The following is a 17203-nucleotide window of genomic DNA, read 5'->3' on the forward strand; positions in this document are numbered from 1 at the left end:
AGTGGCTACCGCGCTTAGCTTCGCCGCCATCCCCCCACATCCCCCCACCACCCACCGTATGCCCCGGTCGAAGTACTCCCGGCCTTGCGACTGGTGCTCTGCCCGCAAGGTCCGCTGCGACGACTTGCGGCCGTGCTCTCGCTGTGTCAAGAAGGGGATCGAGTGCACGCTGAACCGGGTCCGCAAGAAGTGTGGGCCCAAACGGAAACACGAGCGGGAAGAGGCACTGCCGGTGTCGTTCGAACCGATTGCCGTTGACCGTCTCGCCCCCGTATTGGCCGCCTACGACGCCTGGTACTACGGCTGGTGGCCGGTAGTCACTTACACCGACCTCGTCGCCGAGATCCGCCAGCTGGACGACCTCATGGGCCACGCCTCCTCCTACGCCTACGCGCTTCTGTTGGCGATTCTGGCGGCGATCCTGCGCAAACTCGAGTTCTTGAGGCAGCTGCCGTTCGACCTCGCCGAAGCCGTCCACCACCTGCGGATGATCGAGCTCTGTCTCCGCCTCCGCGAGATGTACAACCACACCAGCGTCGCCTCCTATTATACCATCGCCACCGAGCTTTTCCTCTGGGTGTACTATATCAACATGCCCCACGGCACCGCCCGTGCCATTGTCCACTTGCGCAGCGCCTGTCTGTTGGCCCAAGTGCTCAAGCTTCATTTGCCCGCCACCTACGACGGGTACGACCCCCGCACCCGCCACCGCATGCGCAAGCTCTGGTACTGTCTCGTGTGCACCGACCGGTTCATGTGCGTCGAGGACGGGTTCCCCATCGTCCTCCGCACCCACATCCCGTTGCCTAACCCTGAAGACGAGGTGCTTGAAACAGACCCGCACCTGCTTGAGAACCCCGTCGACAATATGGGGTTGCCGTCCAAGTGTGACGTCATCGACGGGTTCAACCGCATCTCCCAGGTATACATCGCCCCCGACGCCTTCTTCTACGATAGCGTCGCCGACCTGTTTGGCCACGACGACTTTATCGTGCAAGAATCGCCCTACGGGGCTTTGGCAGCGCAGGAGATCATGGCGCTGGTGCTGGCAGTGATGGAAGCCAACGCCTACTTGCCCTTGGACGGAGCAACGCCTTTTGACACTGACGTCGTACCTCCGGACGAACTGGGACTCTTGCCGTCTCAGATCCACCTCATCTCGACGCAAGCGAGCTTGGACCAGTGTCAAAGTACCCCGAGGCTCTCGCACGTGCTGGCCCTCAATGTCATTCTCACCAAGTTTTGGTTGAAACTGGTGGTGTGGAACTCCGGGTGTCTCCGCATGTTGTTGCTGGAGCTGGCACCGCAATTGCTGTGGAAATACCCCACGACCATTGCCTATGATCTTCTTGCCGCCACCACCGCGTTTCCACCTATGGTATTCGAGTCTAACGGCCCCGGGGTGGTGGTGAAACTCCTCGGTATTGCCAACGGCGTCGCCAACAGCATCGCCTACATTCAAGACCCGCTGTCGATTGCCGGTCAATCGACGCGCCGCCCCGAAGACAATTACCGGATGTTCAACGCGTTATACCTGCTATTCCTGTTGGTGACCACGTTCAAAACGGCAATCAAGCTCCCGGCAGGCCTTTACCACAAAATCGAGCGCATCGTGCTGACCCAACCCATCCCGAGGCTGATCTCTTACCAACACCGTCCGTCGCTGGGGTCTGACCTGCTGGTTACGCCCACGGTATCGCCGATCCCGCCGATATTCCGTAGCCACTCCGACCAGCAGGTGAACCCGTACCCAAGCATTAAGGAAGAGTTGGAAAGCTACTCGTTCGATACAAATTCAGCAGCGCACGTGACGTACTTATAAGCCAGTCTTTAATTCTAATACAGCATTACCATTAACTAATAAGGTGGATCGTGTTCAATATGAGGTGATATGGGTTCACATCGATCACTTTAGACTTGTGTGTAACCATCGACATCGTCTCCAGTTAAACCCCAAGTGCTATAGGTTATAGAGTCTACTCGAATATAATTAAGGAGAAATCTGTCAAGGAGAACTCATTACATATTTGTAATCGGAATGGCATTTGTGGTTCAAGGGCCAGTCTTGTGTCACTTGAATACGACAGGTTTCAATTTGTCATCAAGGAATAGTAATGGCACTAAACCCGATTGAAGGCTTAGTCAAAAGGGATCGATGTAGTCAAGATATAGGCCTTCGTAATCGTATACCTCGTGTTCCAGTGTGCTTTGGCTATCGATCGTACGATCTGTGTGGTGTGTAGTATGGCCATCAATAATGGAGGTGACGACAGAGGCGGATTATACTACAAATTTGTCACATTCTCAATGGGGAAATGGCTGTAGTAATCTTAGTCAGTTCGTCTTTAGTGTAGTAATCGTCGTAGTAAGTGTTTATGGTCTGCATTTGATAGGTTTTGTGTCATCTAAGGCTTTCTTTCACAGCGACAAATGTGACACAACTTCAAAAATACAAAACTATGGTGATTTGTAATGAATTTAATTTGTAATAGAGATAGTATTCCATTTTTACTAACGATTGTAGTTTGTAATGAGATCATTTTGTAATGGTAATAGTAATTCGTTTACTAACCGTCTTCGTTTTCAGCACTAGGTTCAACCAGCTATGTGATACCGTCATCTCATTGTAGGGGAGTTACGTAAATCAAAGTGAGACACTCCCATTTGTAATATATTCGTTTATGAAGGTCGTAGTAAAGCGTTTCAAAATATCGTCTGATTGTGTAAAATTTGTCGCTATGTGTTCACAACATTAAAACACTTCTCCCGACCCAACGAACAACCGATTGTTATTATCCTCGCACCACTTGATGATCTTAAGACAATTCTTGATCAATTCTTGCAGAGTTATAAACTCGTCACATATGCAATAGAACTCCAGCGAGTCGTCAATCAACATGAACCCCGTCATCCCCCCAGGCCAGCGCAAGTACGAAAACTTGCGATTGGGTGCATGCTCGGTGGTGGTTTTAGTGTTGTGTAGCGTGGCGTAATAGTAGCTTAGCAGCAAACCGAAGTTACCATCAAAGTCAGCCAAATGCTCCGGATTCAGCATAATGAACTGATTATACTTGCGGACTTTATATATAAAGTGCTTGATATAAGGCACTTTAATGTCTCGCAGGATCAGCAATTGGTTCAGGAGCCCCACTTCGTCAGGTAATCGAGGTATCTCTTTGAGTTTCAGGATAATGTAATGGGCAGTCTTCAGCATTTCACCGAACGTATTTTTATTTCCCAGAAAGAGTACGATAGTAAACGGTTGCGCCGGGACCCCAAGCTCAAACCGGCTTATATAAGCATAGAGGAATCCGTTGGGGTTGAAGCGAGGCATGCAAAGGGGAATCCAGCTCTCCTTTGCCGAGTCGACGGCGTCGTGACGACAGCCAATAATGCGAAAAAGAATTTGGAGGTCCTCGTTGGTCAAATGGTGGTTGCGAGGATGCAGGTACGATACCACTTTATCAGTGCCACTGGTGATCAAAACAAAAAGAAGCTCCGACGCTAAGAGTTTATTATGTTCGGGAGCTCCTGGGCCTTCGGGAAGCAACAGAAACACCAGTTGAGCATCGCTTGATGAACTGTCATCTTTAATTCGTTTGCACAGAGCAATCACCGAATTCACCTTCGATCGGACTGATTTGGCAACCTTAACGTTTTGCAAGCACTCACCCAAATATTCACTAATGAAGTAGTCAAAGTCAGCGACGTTCCCCGCATCAAATTTACCCAGATAGCCATAGGTCAACGCCATGCACATATTGTCAAGCGTTTCGTAGTCTAGCGGAGTCAACACTTTGCGTAAATCATAGTTCATTCGGTTCTGGAAGTTGCGGTCAATCGTGGGCTTGGAAAGCACCATGAGGAAGTACAGGTACACGGCATCCAATTGTCGACAAAGAGTACTGGCAGACTCGTGGGCAAGCTTCAGAATCGCCACCACATATAACGGCAGCGCCGACTTGATGGCAATTTGCGTGGTGCCCCACGACACCGTTCGGAGGTTCTGGTGCCACGAACCATCGTGGAACGTCAGGATTAATGTTGTTATCACGCCCATGTATCCCATTACTGCCTCATCGTCGCCATGGAGCGAGTATATTGGTTTCCCCGCTGCCGATATGACGAACACTTGCTTTAGCTTCCCCTCGAATTTCTCGGTCAGTTTGTTGACGGCAATCAACTCGTCATAATACTGGGCTTCGTCCGGTAGTATCCGTCGCTGAGGAAGCACCAGTTTAGGGACAATTCCCACGTCCAAGTACGATATCCGCTGCGGGGTGTGGGGCGATGGTTGCGCCTGAGACATGAGCCCCAGAAGCATTTCTGCCAACTCGTCGTCGCCTTCGTCACCTCTAGCACTGCTATTAGCGCCATAGCTGTGGGTGGACGTGGTTTCGGCACCGATCTCGTCGTCGCCAATGTCTCCGTTCACCAGCACGTCCAGCACCCCCGCCACACACGTCTGCAGCTTGCGCAGCACCAATGCCGGCGAAATCAACTTGCCGGGCACCTCCAAGGCGGTCACTTGTGAAACAGGCCGAAGATCAGCCGGGGGCGGCTCGGTCATTCTTGGGTTTCACTCACTGATCGGTTATACCCTTAGTGGATGCGGTCCGGTGGAGACCCTGCAGGTAGCGCACAGAGCACGGCTACTACTACAAACAAAAACAACCACGGACTAGAATAGAATAAGATACGTGATAGCAATTGAGTTATTATGTGTTATACAGTCAATACGTAGCGACTACAAAAGGTAAGTAGACACGCGAAAAATCGCAATAGTATATGAGTGAGTACCGTGAGTAATATAGTATGGTGGACGAGGGGTTAACGCAAATATCTGAAATAGATGATGATCATGAAGAACAACCCCAAACCGCCAATCACCGCGTACTGTCTGATCATGGCGTCGAAGTTAATTCTCTGCGCCCGCTTGCGGTACTTGACCGAGTCCATCTTCAACGACAGCGACAAGTCCAGCATTTTGTCGAGCGAATCGCCCCGGTACAACAAGTCCTCGATGTTCTTCGTCATCACCTTCTTGACGTCGGTCAAGTCGTTGTTCAACCGGTCCAAGTTCAGCTGCACCCGCTGGTCCTGGTATATCTTCTTCGTTTTCAGCAAAAAGTTGTCAAACAGAGAAAAACCGAAGGGACGAGCGCTCACACTAAGCGCATCCTGGCCATGACTCTGCTGGAACTCGTTGCTGATCTCGTTAAGATAGGAGAACGCCAACTTGCGCGGGTACCCTTTGTCACAGATACACAAATAGATGATCTGGTTGGCAATGATGTAGTGGATATTGTAGGCGCCCAGCTCAATCGTCGCCTGAGGAGCCGAGTTCGGGGTGATTCGCAGGATGAGGATCTTGCATTTCTTCTTCTGTTCATTGAGGCCAGGATCCGCCTCGTCATCAACTGACCCACACAAGGGAAGCGCTAGAAAGTTAGTACCACGTTCAATTTAGGGTATATGGTTATGGGGAGGGTGGTACTTACCGTCGTAACGGTAGATCAGAGTCGATAACACCATGGTCCGTCGTCCTCAGCTGCTGTGCACTAGAGTTTACGTGTAGCTTGCCGCACATGTCTTGCCTGTATACAGTGACAGAGCCGCGATCAGGGTGGGGAACGTCATCAACTAGCCGAAGACTCGTAGGGCTTGATTTCGTTGGTTAGAATCTACAGTTGGCGAGTTGTGATTGTCGTTAGATTAACAGAGTATTGAATTTCGACGATATCGTCGAAATTCCCGCCACGTGGCAATTGGTGGTATACACCTAAATCCATTTTACTGATGGCCAACGATCACAACAAAACAAGCCTACTACTGTATAAAATAGGCCGTTTTTACATACGTATTTGGTTTAGCTCTTAAGTTGCCTTTTCCTACCAGTACCTTCGCTTAGCTCTGTGCGGTGTCAGCTATTGTCTTGCTGCACGATTACTCTCGCCCCCTCGTGATCTATCTCCCCTGACCACGATGAAACATCATGCGTAACTCATTGCTCCTAAACTTCCTTCTAATATTTGACGTGTCACCCGAAGATTTCTCTGCTAACCACCCCAAAAATTCTCGGCTGGGCTCGGCAATTGCCATCTAACCGTTTTCTTTTTTTTTTCGTTGTAGGCCTGGAGTCACCACTAATTGCCAGAGCACACGATCGATTCGCACCCGACCAAATCTTACTTTAATACCTTAACCGTGCTTACCACCAAAGCAGGGCTTGATGACGCTAGACATGTCGAATCTACTGAAGGAGCTACCACAGTCCAAAACTCTGGTGCGGGAAGCTCTGGCCGAACTTACCAGCGAGTTCAAAACCGCCGCTAAGCTGGTAGCAGCACTCTATTCCGCCGCCGACAATAAAGAAGCAGTGAAGCCTCAATTTAGCGATGCCGCCCGCCTGGTGGCGATGTTGTACCGCAAATCGTACCAGCTTAACGACCTATACACTCAGTCGGGTTACCTCGGCTGCCTCGATGAGCTTCTCGAGGTCATCGCATCGGGGGGTGACGTTGAGAACTGGGCGTTAACCCGGCGGGCAGAAATCATCAAAAATACCAAAGCATCCCCAGTGGCCCCTCAAGAAACTCCCGCCAATACCGCTGCCATCGATGACCTCCCGCAGGAGTTTGTCATCCCGGAAGACTTTGCATTTACTTTTACCTCCAACGGCCCACGGCCACCGGTACAATTCCGCCCGCAGATGCTGCCTCTTAGTATCCAGCACCTGAAAAAGCAACGGGCACTGGCGGTTCGTAAGTACTTGTCCAACAAAAACCTCCGCAAAGGCGGCCCCCCGGCTCAGGAGTCGGCGAGCTCCGGTGGTTCTCTGGACGAGGAGTCTCAGGCAACGGTGAAGCGTCGCCGCCAGGGTCCACCTGGATCTGATCGTCGTCGTCGCGACGATGGCACCGCCTGATTCAGCATTTTAGGTATCTAGGCCGAAAAGCTGTCGTGCATCGCATTTGGCATTTTACATTGGTTACCAAACCGATAGAAGCATGAGTGACTGGTTTCATTATTCAATTAAATAGCATAAAAGTACGCAAATTATTACAACGGTACTAGTAGCGAAGTCTCACAATTTATCTAAATTAGTTTTGGTGTTCACCGAGAACTCCAATCGAACAGCACAGATAAAAACTACTTAACACAATCCTAGCTACTCTTTAAAAAATTCACAGTGGCCAATTTGGGCACATGATTTTTGTTAGCAATACTTAGTCTTATCATCCAGCTCGCATCCCACATTATCGGTGCGGCTCAACCCTGCGATGCCCAAAGCCCCCGTCCAAGGAAAGGGCTCCCTCAAGGACCTAGCCAAACGGCAGGTGTTCAAGCCGGTACTTTTCGATGCTTATACTCAATCAAACACCTGGCCCGAGGTTAAACCGGAATCTATACAGACTTTGCTCGATCTTCTTGAAGTGCTTCTAAGTCCTATTGGATCATACAATCAAATCAAGGCCGAGTCCAAGGACAAACCGGGTTCGCTTCCAGATGCTCCCGAAGTGCTTGATCTGGTGACATTGGGGTTTAACTCCACCGTCAAGGCTCTTGAACGCCAGGTGGGGAAACCGCTGAAAGTGTTGGTGGTGTTTGTGTGTAAGGCCGATATCTCGCCCACCGTGCTTACAGACTTCTTCCCTACGCTTGCGTGTACTCTGTCATACGGAGGAGAACCGGTTCGGCTCATTGCTCTCCCTCGAGGAAGCATGGCCAAACTTTCACAGATCGTCGGCAAGCCTCACACCGGTATCATCGGGGTCAGAGCTGGTCTCAAGGGAGGCGAGTCCTTATTTCTGATAGCAAATACGGTGGCGCCGGTGACGCTACCCTGGCTAGACGAAAACAAGATGGCGGCGTACATGAAGCCTAACGTCAAGGTGCTCGCGACGCTGGCCCCGGTCAAACCCCCAAAGACTAAGCAACAAAAGAAGAAGTGACAAAAGTCGATGTTACGTATGCATTATATAACCATTACAAGTTCAATTTACAGATTTTGGCGAACATACCTGCGACCTGGAGGTACGACGACACCCCTTCCAACACCCTCATGTGGGTGAACCCCACTTCCTTGATCACCTCCAACCGTCCCGTTTCCAGGGTCCCCTGCCAGTACTTGGCCACTCTGAAGGTGGTAGTGACGATGTCAATGGCGGAGTACCCTTTCTTCCACAATTCATCTAGTTGAGCAAGGGCCCCGTCGATATCGCGTTGCTTACACAACAGCAAGATCTTTTGGATCACTAACGGATGAGGCTGGTCAACGATTTTGAACACATTAACATCGTTGACCAAGCCAAACCCGGCCACCGTAGATTGTAGATTGTTGATCGCTTGTCTCATGTCACCTTCGGCCGTGAAGATAAGCGCTTGCATACCTTCACTAGTATATTCAACGTTCTCAGCTTTGGCCACTTCAAGTAATCGAGCCAACACTTCGGCGTCGCTCAACTTATTATACCGCAAAATGGCACACCGTGACTGCAACGGCTCAATGATTTTCAGCAGCTGGTTGCAAGCAAAGGCAAACCGTGTAGTTTTTGAGTAGATCTCCATTGTCCGCCGCAACGCCTGCTGAGCCCCGGGAGTCATCGAGTCAGCCTCATCGAGGATAATAATCTTATGACGGCCAGGAGGTAGCAGGATTTTGGTCTGAGCAAACTGTTTGATTTTGTTACGCACAACGTCGATCCCCCGATCATCTGAGGCGTTCAATTCAAGTGTAGCCTGGTTATATTGGTCCCCAAGAAGCTCTCGGGCAAGACAGTGTACGGAAGTTGTCTTCCCAATCCCGGGAAGCCCCAGGATGATCATGTGGGGCATGTTACCGTCGTGGGCAATCACTTTGAGCCGTTCCACTGTTTCCTCGTTGCCCACCACATCATTAAGCACCATCGGGCGGTACTTTTCCACCCAAGGAAGCTCAAGATTGGTGCTATATGTCTTCTCCTTGCTCATGAGTATCACTTCACCAAAGGTTGGTTTCAAGACGCGTACGCGAAAAAATAGGCTCTCCCTGAGACGTGTCCTACAATATAAAGTTGAAATGAAAAAAGTAGTGGTTGTAGAACTATGTATGCTACTTCATGATGGCGGTTTCCGCCTGTTTGAATGCTTCGGCGAGTTTGTCGTTGAAAGTCTTGTGCACCTTCTCGAAGGCGTCCAACTCCTTCTGCTCAGCATCACTCGGCTTCTTCAGCTTACACTTCTTCTGGAACTTCAGCTTGGTGTCGGCTCTGATGCCGGCCAACCCCGTCTTGCCCGATTTAAACTTTTCAAACTGTTCCTTCAATTGCTTGACTGCTTCCTTTTTCGTTTCAGTAGACACCGGCGGCAACGGCACCTTCAAAGTGTACTTATTAGTAGGATCGACCTGAGCATTCAAATTGAGCCCCAGACCAAGCACGGTATTGATGACGTGCTTGGCGTTGGCAGGATCAAATAAGGTGATGATGAAATTGCGCCCTTTGACACTGGTTTGCGCCACCAGGGTAAATGGCATCTCGCCATCACCCGTCTCCACCACGAGCTTGTCGAAGATCTTGGGGTTCGACTTGCCCAACTTGGCATCGTTGGCGGCCTTGCCAAACTTTTCCACCACTTGTTGGAACTTTTTGGTGACATCGGGGATATCTATGAGCGGGCCTTCCGCCGCCGCTTCGGTGGTGTCTTCAGCGGGGGCCGCGGCCTTTTTACCCCCCTTTTTCGCCTTCAACATCACCGGCGACGCATAGAATGTCCGTAAGGGGGCGTATCTAGTCACCACCGGTAAGCGTACGGTGCTAAGAGCGAGTTTAAACATCGATGGTCGGATGTGGGGAAGGTCGACTGATTTTCGCAACCGCTAGTGCGACCGTAAGATTTGTACTACAGATGAATCGTACGTAAGATTTGATGCCAGTCTAATTATTTTGCTTAAGGTCTTGTTCAAACTCAAGAATGCACAGTAACAAGTTGTTGGCCTCTCTACCAACCTCGCCCCCTTCCTTAATCATCGGCGCCACCCCACGCTTCATCGGCTCCATGAACACTTCGGAGAACACCCGCCGTCTCGTGTCTAAGTCTTCCGCCAGAATCAGATCAATGTCAGATAGACTGAGATCGGTCTGTGTCAGTTGTAATTCTTGCACGAAAAGCTTGAGTGGAGCGTACGGTTGCGGCGCATGAGGGATCATGTACCGGAACAGCTGAGGGTGGACGGTGACCACGGCACTCCAGTCGATATCTTTGGCCGACGTAACTTCGAAAAGCAGCAGTCGCAAAAACTTCTGGAGCACTTGGAGGTGAGGGATCCGGGCCTTCTTCACCGAGCCCCCTTGAGCACTACTGGCAGTGATAGCCAACCCCTTCTGGGTCTTATCGTCGACGAGAGTCCACGCCATCAACCCGAAGTAGTTTTTGAGCACCTTGACAAAGTTCTGCTTACTTAACAGTTGCGGGGCGTAATCAATTAAGATCTCGAGGAACTTTGACGAGTTGTTTCTCACTCGAGGATTAATGTGAGACATCGCCAGAAGCACAAACAAAACCACCAGGCGCATATGGAGATCCATGAGACCTGGCTGCTTACGGGCGGCAGTGGTCAATAATGCTATAAGCGGTTTCAGCACCTCGGGGTCAAGTATAAGCGGGGTCACCGAGGCGAGGATTTGTTTGTAAAGCGAGGGATTGTCGGGCAACAGCCCCTCCAAATTCTGGAGGACTTCCTTTCTCGTCGAGTCACTGTGGTGCTTGGTAAGGGAAAGCTGATGGATCAAGTCTTGTTCACTGGTGAGCCGCTTGCCGATCTGTTGGTTGAGGGTGATTGTTTTCGCTTTGAACAGGGTATCGGTATGGTTGGATGGCTTGGCTGCGGTCTTCCCCACTTTGAGTTTGGGTTTGACAAAGTCCTTCGCCTTTTGGGCCTTCTTTCGTTTCAGGGAGCCGGCCATGGCGGTGTAAGGGTTATCGGTGTGGGGGTAGGCGAGATGAGATGAGGTGCGATGAAGCGATAACCCAAATCTAGAAATACAGTGAAGAATTAATTTTTTATATTTGATTGATGTCTTTTGTTTTATAATGCTGTCAGACTATTAACAATCAGTTTCAATTTACCGGTATCAAGGTCATTTCTAGCGAATTGTTAGACTCAAAATATGTAAACAATGACATTACCACGTCGTCACGGCACTTATAAATTCCAAAAAGGTTATAGCTCATTTTGCAATGCCATAAACAACTCTTTCATTCTACTTTAATCTTTGATTGCTATCTTTTTCCTTACATTTGATATATCTTATCCTCGAGGCGATCGCTCGCTCGCGCCACCACCACTATGAGTGATGATGTCACCCAAATATTGAACTCCCTTTCGATCTCAAACCATGATGCTGACGATTACATGGATATAGATGACATGTTTGATTCCGTTGGTGTCAATACTGGACCAGATCACCATCATCTGACGGCGGAGCCCGAAGTGGAAGAGCCGCCCACACCAAGTCAACGCAAGCTCCTGTTGCTGACAATAACCCTGACAATCAAGCTGGCTCTCTCGCCCACTGAGCTTGGTGCCCGCATTGCCATGAAAAAGCCGCTTTTGTTGATGCCCCCGCCATCAGCTCCATCTCGAAGATCCCTGGTGACTGAGGTGGACACCAGCCAGGGGGTGGTCAGTCGCCGTCCAGGATATCACAATGAAGACAGTGACGTGGAAATGGAAATGTTATCCGCTCCAGCTGCAGCCAACCCGTCTTGGGGCACGTCTCTGGGAGTGTTCAACCCAATTTCTTTGAATAACAGGAATTTCGCCCCGATGCCAATGGTCCCCACTGGTGACTCCAAACACTACTTTGAGATCCACCACCATGTACACTACCTGGGCCAACAACAACAACATCAGCAACATCATCAACATCAACAACTTCAACATCAACATCAACAGCTCCAACATCAGCACCAGCAACTCCAACAGCAACAACACCAAGTCGTCCCCCATAATGGAATTTCTGCTACCACGCATGAGCGCATCACCCAGCCGAATCTTCTCCCAGTGCCGTGGTCACAGACTGCCGCACCTATCGATCCTACCTTCTACAAACTCTCCCTGTACGTACAGTTGGCATTCAACGTGATGATGGCGTTGGGGATCCTGGTAGTGGTGGGTGAGCTTATCCGCAGATTCCACAACGACGTCACTGCTCGGGTCGAGGCCCTTATTTCTGAGGCTACCGTTACTGTGGACCTATGCAATCAGCAGTATATTCGTGATTGTGTCGAGAGTAAAATTGTTCCTGCTACCCAAAAGTATTGCGCTGAGTTGAATCGCTGTCGACAACGAGACCCTAAGGCGGCAGCTCAATACACCTCGCAATTGGCCATGGTATTTGGTGAGCTATTGGCTCTGTTTGTTCGTCCGTTTGGTTTCAAGGTGTATGTGATGGTGTTTTTGGTCTGCTTGGCGTTTGTTGGCAACTTTGGCTTCGGGTATTTACGAGCCAAAACTTACTATGGCGACGTCGACGAGCGGGTAGGTGAACATACTTAAATCGAGCTGGTCTCGCATCTATCCCGCTGTGTGAACTTTAATTATATAGAGTAAATATTACATAAACGAACTGAGGAATCGTACCAACGTAGTATCGCAATTTCCAAAGATTTGGAAAAATTAATGAAAAATCAAAACCAAAATGCTAAGGATCAATTTAGAGAAGACGAATACACGTCTGAAAAATGGAAACCACGTGAAGAATAATTGAAACCAGAAGTCGTCCACTTCATAGCTACTCGTTATATTGCTTATTTACGACTGTAGCCGTACCAGACGCATCTCGCTATACATATAATTCAAATGATAGGAAAGAATCAAAGAAAATAATCTTGGAAAACTCATTAAGCGTTACTTATTATCTCAGACGGTGTTTTCATTCTCCTTTGACTATCATGATTTCATTTACTCTTTACTTAGTTAGTCTACATGGTAGCGCACCACAAGATATATATTTTCGAACCTTCGAGACTACAGTCACGTCTATGAACAATAACCAGATGAACCTCAACGGGCAGTTTCCTCAAGGGGGAACGCCCCAGCCCGGCAATCAGGGACAGCGACCTCAAAACCGTATCACCATTCAACCGCAACACATCCCTCGCCTCGTCCAGCTGATGAGGGCCGCCCAACAGCAGGCTCAACAAGCCCAAGACGAACCAACTCGCCAGAAACATAAACAACAATATGAAAAAATCCGTCTGATTTTACTACAATACCAACAACAACAACAAGCTGCGCAACGAGGCCAGAACCAGGGGCAAATGCCCGGTCAAGCCCCGGGTCAGATCCAAGGTCAACGTCCTCCGCAAAATCAACCACAACAAGCTCAGCAACAAAACCAAGGACAATCGCAATTTTCTATGAACCAACAGCAGATGCCGCAAAACCCTCAACAAGGTATGAATAACGGTCAGAACATGATGAGTCAACAGCAGCAACTCCAACAGATGCAAATGCGGCAACAGAACACTCAGGGCCAACAAATGATGCAAGGCAATCAGATGGCGAACCAAAACCATACCCAGGGCCAAGGGCAGGGTCAAGGTCAGGGCCAGGGAATGGGGCAACCTCAACGGCTCACGGTGCTGATGGAGTCGTACAATATGATTCGGCGTAACATCCAGGAGGTACAACAACGAGTGCGTATTTTGGAACAACGGAAACAGGCGAACCCGACTCCCGACCAGCTTGCTCAAATTGACCGTGATATTGCTGAGTGGAACATGCGCCTTCAAAAGTACCAGAGAATCGGGATGAATTTGAAGAATCAGTTGATTGCCCTTCGAACTCAGCAGCAGCAGCAGCAGCAGCAACAACAACAGCAACAACCACAACAACAACAGCAGCAACCGGGGAGCATGAATGCTGGTCAACAGGGAAACACCCCACAAGCGCCCACACCACAGATGCCGCAAATGCAACAGCACTCATCGCCGATGGTACAGCCGCTGCCGCTCCCACAAGCGCTGCCGATGAGCCAGCTGCCTGCTCTTGGTAACGGCCTGCCTCAATTCCACCCGGCGCCCGCTCCTCAACAAGCACGCCAATCTGCTCAACAAAGACAGAGCCCTCACATGGGACTTAACCAAGCGCCTCAGGGTCAGCGACATCCCCAACAACTTACTCAGCAACAGATTGCCCGGTTACAACAGCAGAGACAGGCGCAACAACGGCGTGGCCCAGCACAAGCCAATCAAGGAACCCCGATACCCCCAGGAACAATGCCGACTGGTCCCCAACCGCCACTGGGGCTGCCCTCGCGGCATCCATCGCAAGGACCTCCTCCTAGTCAACCACAACCGGGGCACCAATCGCCTCCTATACCCATGGGCATCCCTAACCCTCAGGCGCCAATGCCTCAACAACCACCTATCACGGCACCATCTCAAGCAATGGCCACGACACAATCACCGGCGCCCATGGCTCAACCTACTGCTACCCAGCTGGCAGTGGTTGCTCCCGGACGGACAAACACCCCTGGTCCGATGGTATCACAAGGGCGACTGGTTTCCCCTGCGGTGGCTGTTGAGGGCCAAGCTACCCCAGATAATACTGGTGATTCTAAACTGGGCACGGTGACCTCGCGCCGGGACCTGGTGAGTCTTGGGTCTCAATCGACGTCGGTACCGCTGATTCCGATTTCATCCACAATTAACGTGAAGCCGCCAGTGGCGGTGACGTTCAATTCGTTCACTGATGGACGCCCCACGATCACCGGAGGGGCGGCAGCAAGCTCGGGGTCATACTTACTGACGCCTGCCATTACCAAGTTGCCTACATTTGAGTTGGCTAGTTCTGGGCCAGGCGGCGCCTCGCTGCTTCCTGAGAACGGTCGCGTAATCAACAAGCGGAAGCTCATTGAATTGGTTAATACGATGGGGGTTGACGAAGGCGATGGTAAGACTCAAATTGATGGCAATGTCGAAGAAGTCCTTTTGGACTTAGCCGATGAGTTTATTGCTTCGGTTACCGGGTTTGCTTGTCGGCTTGCAAAGCATCGCAAGGCCAATGCTATTGATGCCAAGGATGTCCAGCTTCACTTAGAGCGCAACTGGAATATCAGAGTGCCTGGTTATGCTATGGACAAAATCAGGCTGACGAGAAAGTTGACTCCCGCCAACAGCTACAATCAAAAGGTGCAAGGCGTTGAAATTGCTAAGCTGGTTAGTGAACACATGTAATGTGCATAGAGATTTTCTGAATTGTGTAGTATTTACGAGTTAATGAAAGACAAGAAGTTAAATATGTTAGTTGATTGTCTAGACTGGGCTCCAAGTATCTGCGTATTTATGTATAGGAATGGTGGTCAGCATAGTGGCAAAAAGTTAGCTGCAGTGTTTTTAGGATCGACAAGCAGAGGTTCAGTTATCATTGCAAAAATAAACCCACGGCGGGATTCGAACCCACAATCGCTCGATTAGAAGTCGAGCGCCTTAACCATTGGGCCACGCGGGCGGATCTGTTTTAAAAGAGCACTTGGTAACTTGAGTTTGTTATTAAGAATGCCAATTCCGCGTTTCGGGCCCCACTTTACAGAATTCGATTTTTGAGCAAGCTAGTACGAAAGTTACAAAATGTCGCTTTTGGATGAGAGCCCTCAGAGAACCATCCCACCGCAAATGCAAGAGTTAGAATTTGGGTTAGATTTCCATATTCTCTAACAGACTACGAATGAAGCAGGAGAAAGTCGACCCTCATTCCGTGCGCTATGACAACCATCCGTGCATTTTTCTCGAGGTATGATAATCATCCCAAACACCATTCGTGTATATTTTTGTTTTGGATCTGGAAATTGTTTCACACGTTTGCGAGTGCTTTTCAGTCGCACGCGTTGGGTGACGCGCTCTTCCTTAGTGATGCTCAACCTAGATGAGTAAGTATACTGATTGCCATCGCCAGAATGAAGAAGACTAACGATTAGAACTATAGAGAACATAAAGCAATGCAAAATTATACCTGAGGCGGACGTGGAAGAGCTTTGCGCTCGAGTGATCGACCTTCTCGTCGAAGAGGCTAACATCCAAATGGTGAACACCCCAATCACTATATGTGGCGACATACACGGTCAACTCCATGACTTGTTGACATTATTCGAGACTGGAGGAGACTGTCCTGATACCCAATACCTCTTTTTGGGAGATTTTGTCGATAGAGGGTTTTATCTGTTGGAATGTCTCTTGCTCCTCATGGCACTTAAAGTCCGTTATCCCGACCGCATGACGTTGATTAGAGGCAACCATGAAAGTCGACAAATCACTATGGTATATGGCTTCTACGATGAATGTGTACGCAAGTACGGCAGTGTCAATGTCTGGCGTCAATGCTGCGAAGTATTCGATTATCTCCTGTTAGGCGCCATTGTGGGGGGTAAAAATGGGGTATTCTGTGTGCACGGTGGACTTCTGCCCGACATCGAACGTATCGACCAAATCAGAAACCTCGATCGTAAGCAAGAGGTGCCCCACGAAGGGGCGATGTGTGATCTTTTGTGGAGTGATCCAGAGGACGTGAGTGGCTGGCTGGTACTGCCACGAGGAGCGGGTTATTTATTTGGAGAGCTGGAGGTGAAGGCATTTTCTCACACAAACGATATATCGCTCATTGCCCGAGCTCACCAGCTTGTCATGGAGGGGTACAAAGAGATGTTCAACAATACGCTTCTGACAGTGTGGCTGGCCCCGAATTACTGTTATCGCTGCGGTAACGTTGCCCTGGTGTTGACCATCGATGATAATCTTGAGCGGGAATACAAGGTGTTCACCGCAGTCAACCAAGATGTCGTGGATGTACCGTCGAAGAAGCCAGTGGCGGATTATTTTATTTGAGCCGGTCTCAGTACATTCGTAACGCCGAGAAGGCCATCGCGCTGCGCCGAACAGTACACGTCATTAAGCTTTCGGTAAACAGACGCGTCTCGCAGAAATTTATAATCAAAATAGATTTACCATCCTCAATACACAATCACCAATTTTGAATTAACCCCAGGATGCTAGTCATGTAACTCTAAATTAAACCGCTCAAAAGCATGACCCACCGCAGTGGTTATTTATAGGCGTTACCAGGTGGTATCCGAACGGCGGGTGGCAACGATGCTGGCACTTCCGCTGCTTCGGAAAATCTCGTGCGACGACAATAAGCGAAAAACGCGCTGTCAAAATG

At 49.7% G+C, this 17203-nt stretch overlaps 11 protein-coding genes across 11 annotated transcripts; 6 read left to right on the forward strand and 5 right to left on the reverse strand. All coding sequences in view use genetic code 12, as the record gives it.

Moving 5' to 3' along the window:
* Positions 1–58: 58 nt before the first annotated feature.
* DIURU_002469 (uncharacterized protein) lies at positions 59–1822 on the forward strand (the record flags this gene model as incomplete). The annotated part of the gene is made up of 1 exon (XM_034155123.1): positions 59–1822. One exon carries the CDS (start codon positions 59–61, stop codon positions 1820–1822), a length of 1764 nt encoding a protein of 587 aa, XP_034012721.1.
* A 930-nt stretch (positions 1823–2752) lies between these two features.
* DIURU_002470 (uncharacterized protein) lies at positions 2753–4570 on the reverse strand (the record flags this gene model as incomplete). Its single annotated transcript, XM_034155125.1, has 1 exon — positions 2753–4570. One exon carries the CDS (start codon positions 4568–4570, stop codon positions 2753–2755), a length of 1818 nt encoding a protein of 605 aa, XP_034012722.1.
* Positions 4571–4830: 260 nt separating this feature from the next.
* Positions 4831–5535, reverse strand: SEC22 (SNAP receptor; the record flags this gene model as incomplete). The annotated part of the gene is made up of 2 exons (XM_034155126.1): positions 4831–5252; positions 5502–5535. The coding sequence occupies 2 exons, from the start codon at positions 5533–5535 to the stop codon at positions 4831–4833; spliced, it is 456 nt and encodes a 151-aa protein (XP_034012723.1).
* Positions 5536–6244: 709 nt separating this feature from the next.
* On the forward strand, positions 6245–6928 carry DIURU_002472 (uncharacterized protein; the record flags this gene model as incomplete). The annotated part of the gene is made up of 1 exon (XM_034155127.1): positions 6245–6928. One exon carries the CDS (start codon positions 6245–6247, stop codon positions 6926–6928), a length of 684 nt encoding a protein of 227 aa, XP_034012724.1.
* A 355-nt stretch (positions 6929–7283) lies between these two features.
* POP3 (Pop3p) lies at positions 7284–7955 on the forward strand (the record flags this gene model as incomplete). The annotated part of the gene is made up of 1 exon (XM_034155128.1): positions 7284–7955. One exon carries the CDS (start codon positions 7284–7286, stop codon positions 7953–7955), a length of 672 nt encoding a protein of 223 aa, XP_034012725.1.
* Positions 7956–7989: 34 nt separating this feature from the next.
* Positions 7990–8973, reverse strand: RFC4 (replication factor C subunit 4; the record flags this gene model as incomplete). The annotated part of the gene is made up of 1 exon (XM_034155129.1): positions 7990–8973. The coding sequence occupies one exon, from the start codon at positions 8971–8973 to the stop codon at positions 7990–7992; it is 984 nt and encodes a 327-aa protein (XP_034012726.1).
* Positions 8974–9094: 121 nt separating this feature from the next.
* DIURU_002475 (uncharacterized protein) lies at positions 9095–9817 on the reverse strand (the record flags this gene model as incomplete). The annotated part of the gene is made up of 1 exon (XM_034155130.1): positions 9095–9817. One exon carries the CDS (start codon positions 9815–9817, stop codon positions 9095–9097), a length of 723 nt encoding a protein of 240 aa, XP_034012727.1.
* A 100-nt stretch (positions 9818–9917) lies between these two features.
* On the reverse strand, positions 9918–10946 carry DIURU_002476 (uncharacterized protein; the record flags this gene model as incomplete). Its single annotated transcript, XM_034155131.1, has 1 exon — positions 9918–10946. The coding sequence occupies one exon, from the start codon at positions 10944–10946 to the stop codon at positions 9918–9920; it is 1029 nt and encodes a 342-aa protein (XP_034012728.1).
* A 383-nt stretch (positions 10947–11329) lies between these two features.
* On the forward strand, positions 11330–12541 carry DIURU_002477 (uncharacterized protein; the record flags this gene model as incomplete). Its single annotated transcript, XM_034155132.1, has 1 exon — positions 11330–12541. The coding sequence occupies one exon, from the start codon at positions 11330–11332 to the stop codon at positions 12539–12541; it is 1212 nt and encodes a 403-aa protein (XP_034012729.1).
* A 395-nt stretch (positions 12542–12936) lies between these two features.
* DIURU_002478 (uncharacterized protein) lies at positions 12937–15225 on the forward strand (the record flags this gene model as incomplete). The annotated part of the gene is made up of 1 exon (XM_034155133.1): positions 12937–15225. The coding sequence occupies one exon, from the start codon at positions 12937–12939 to the stop codon at positions 15223–15225; it is 2289 nt and encodes a 762-aa protein (XP_034012730.1).
* Positions 15226–16068: 843 nt separating this feature from the next.
* PPH3 (phosphoprotein phosphatase PP4 catalytic subunit) lies at positions 16069–16869 on the forward strand (the record flags this gene model as incomplete). Its single annotated transcript, XM_034155134.1, has 1 exon — positions 16069–16869. The coding sequence occupies one exon, from the start codon at positions 16069–16071 to the stop codon at positions 16867–16869; it is 801 nt and encodes a 266-aa protein (XP_034012731.1).
* Positions 16870–17203: the final 334 nt, after the last annotated feature.

This window comes from Diutina rugosa, assembly GCF_008704595.1.
Source record: "Diutina rugosa strain CBS 613 chromosome Unknown scaffold63_size61603, whole genome shotgun sequence".
NCBI lineage: Eukaryota > Fungi > Ascomycota > Pichiomycetes > Serinales > Debaryomycetaceae > Diutina > Diutina rugosa.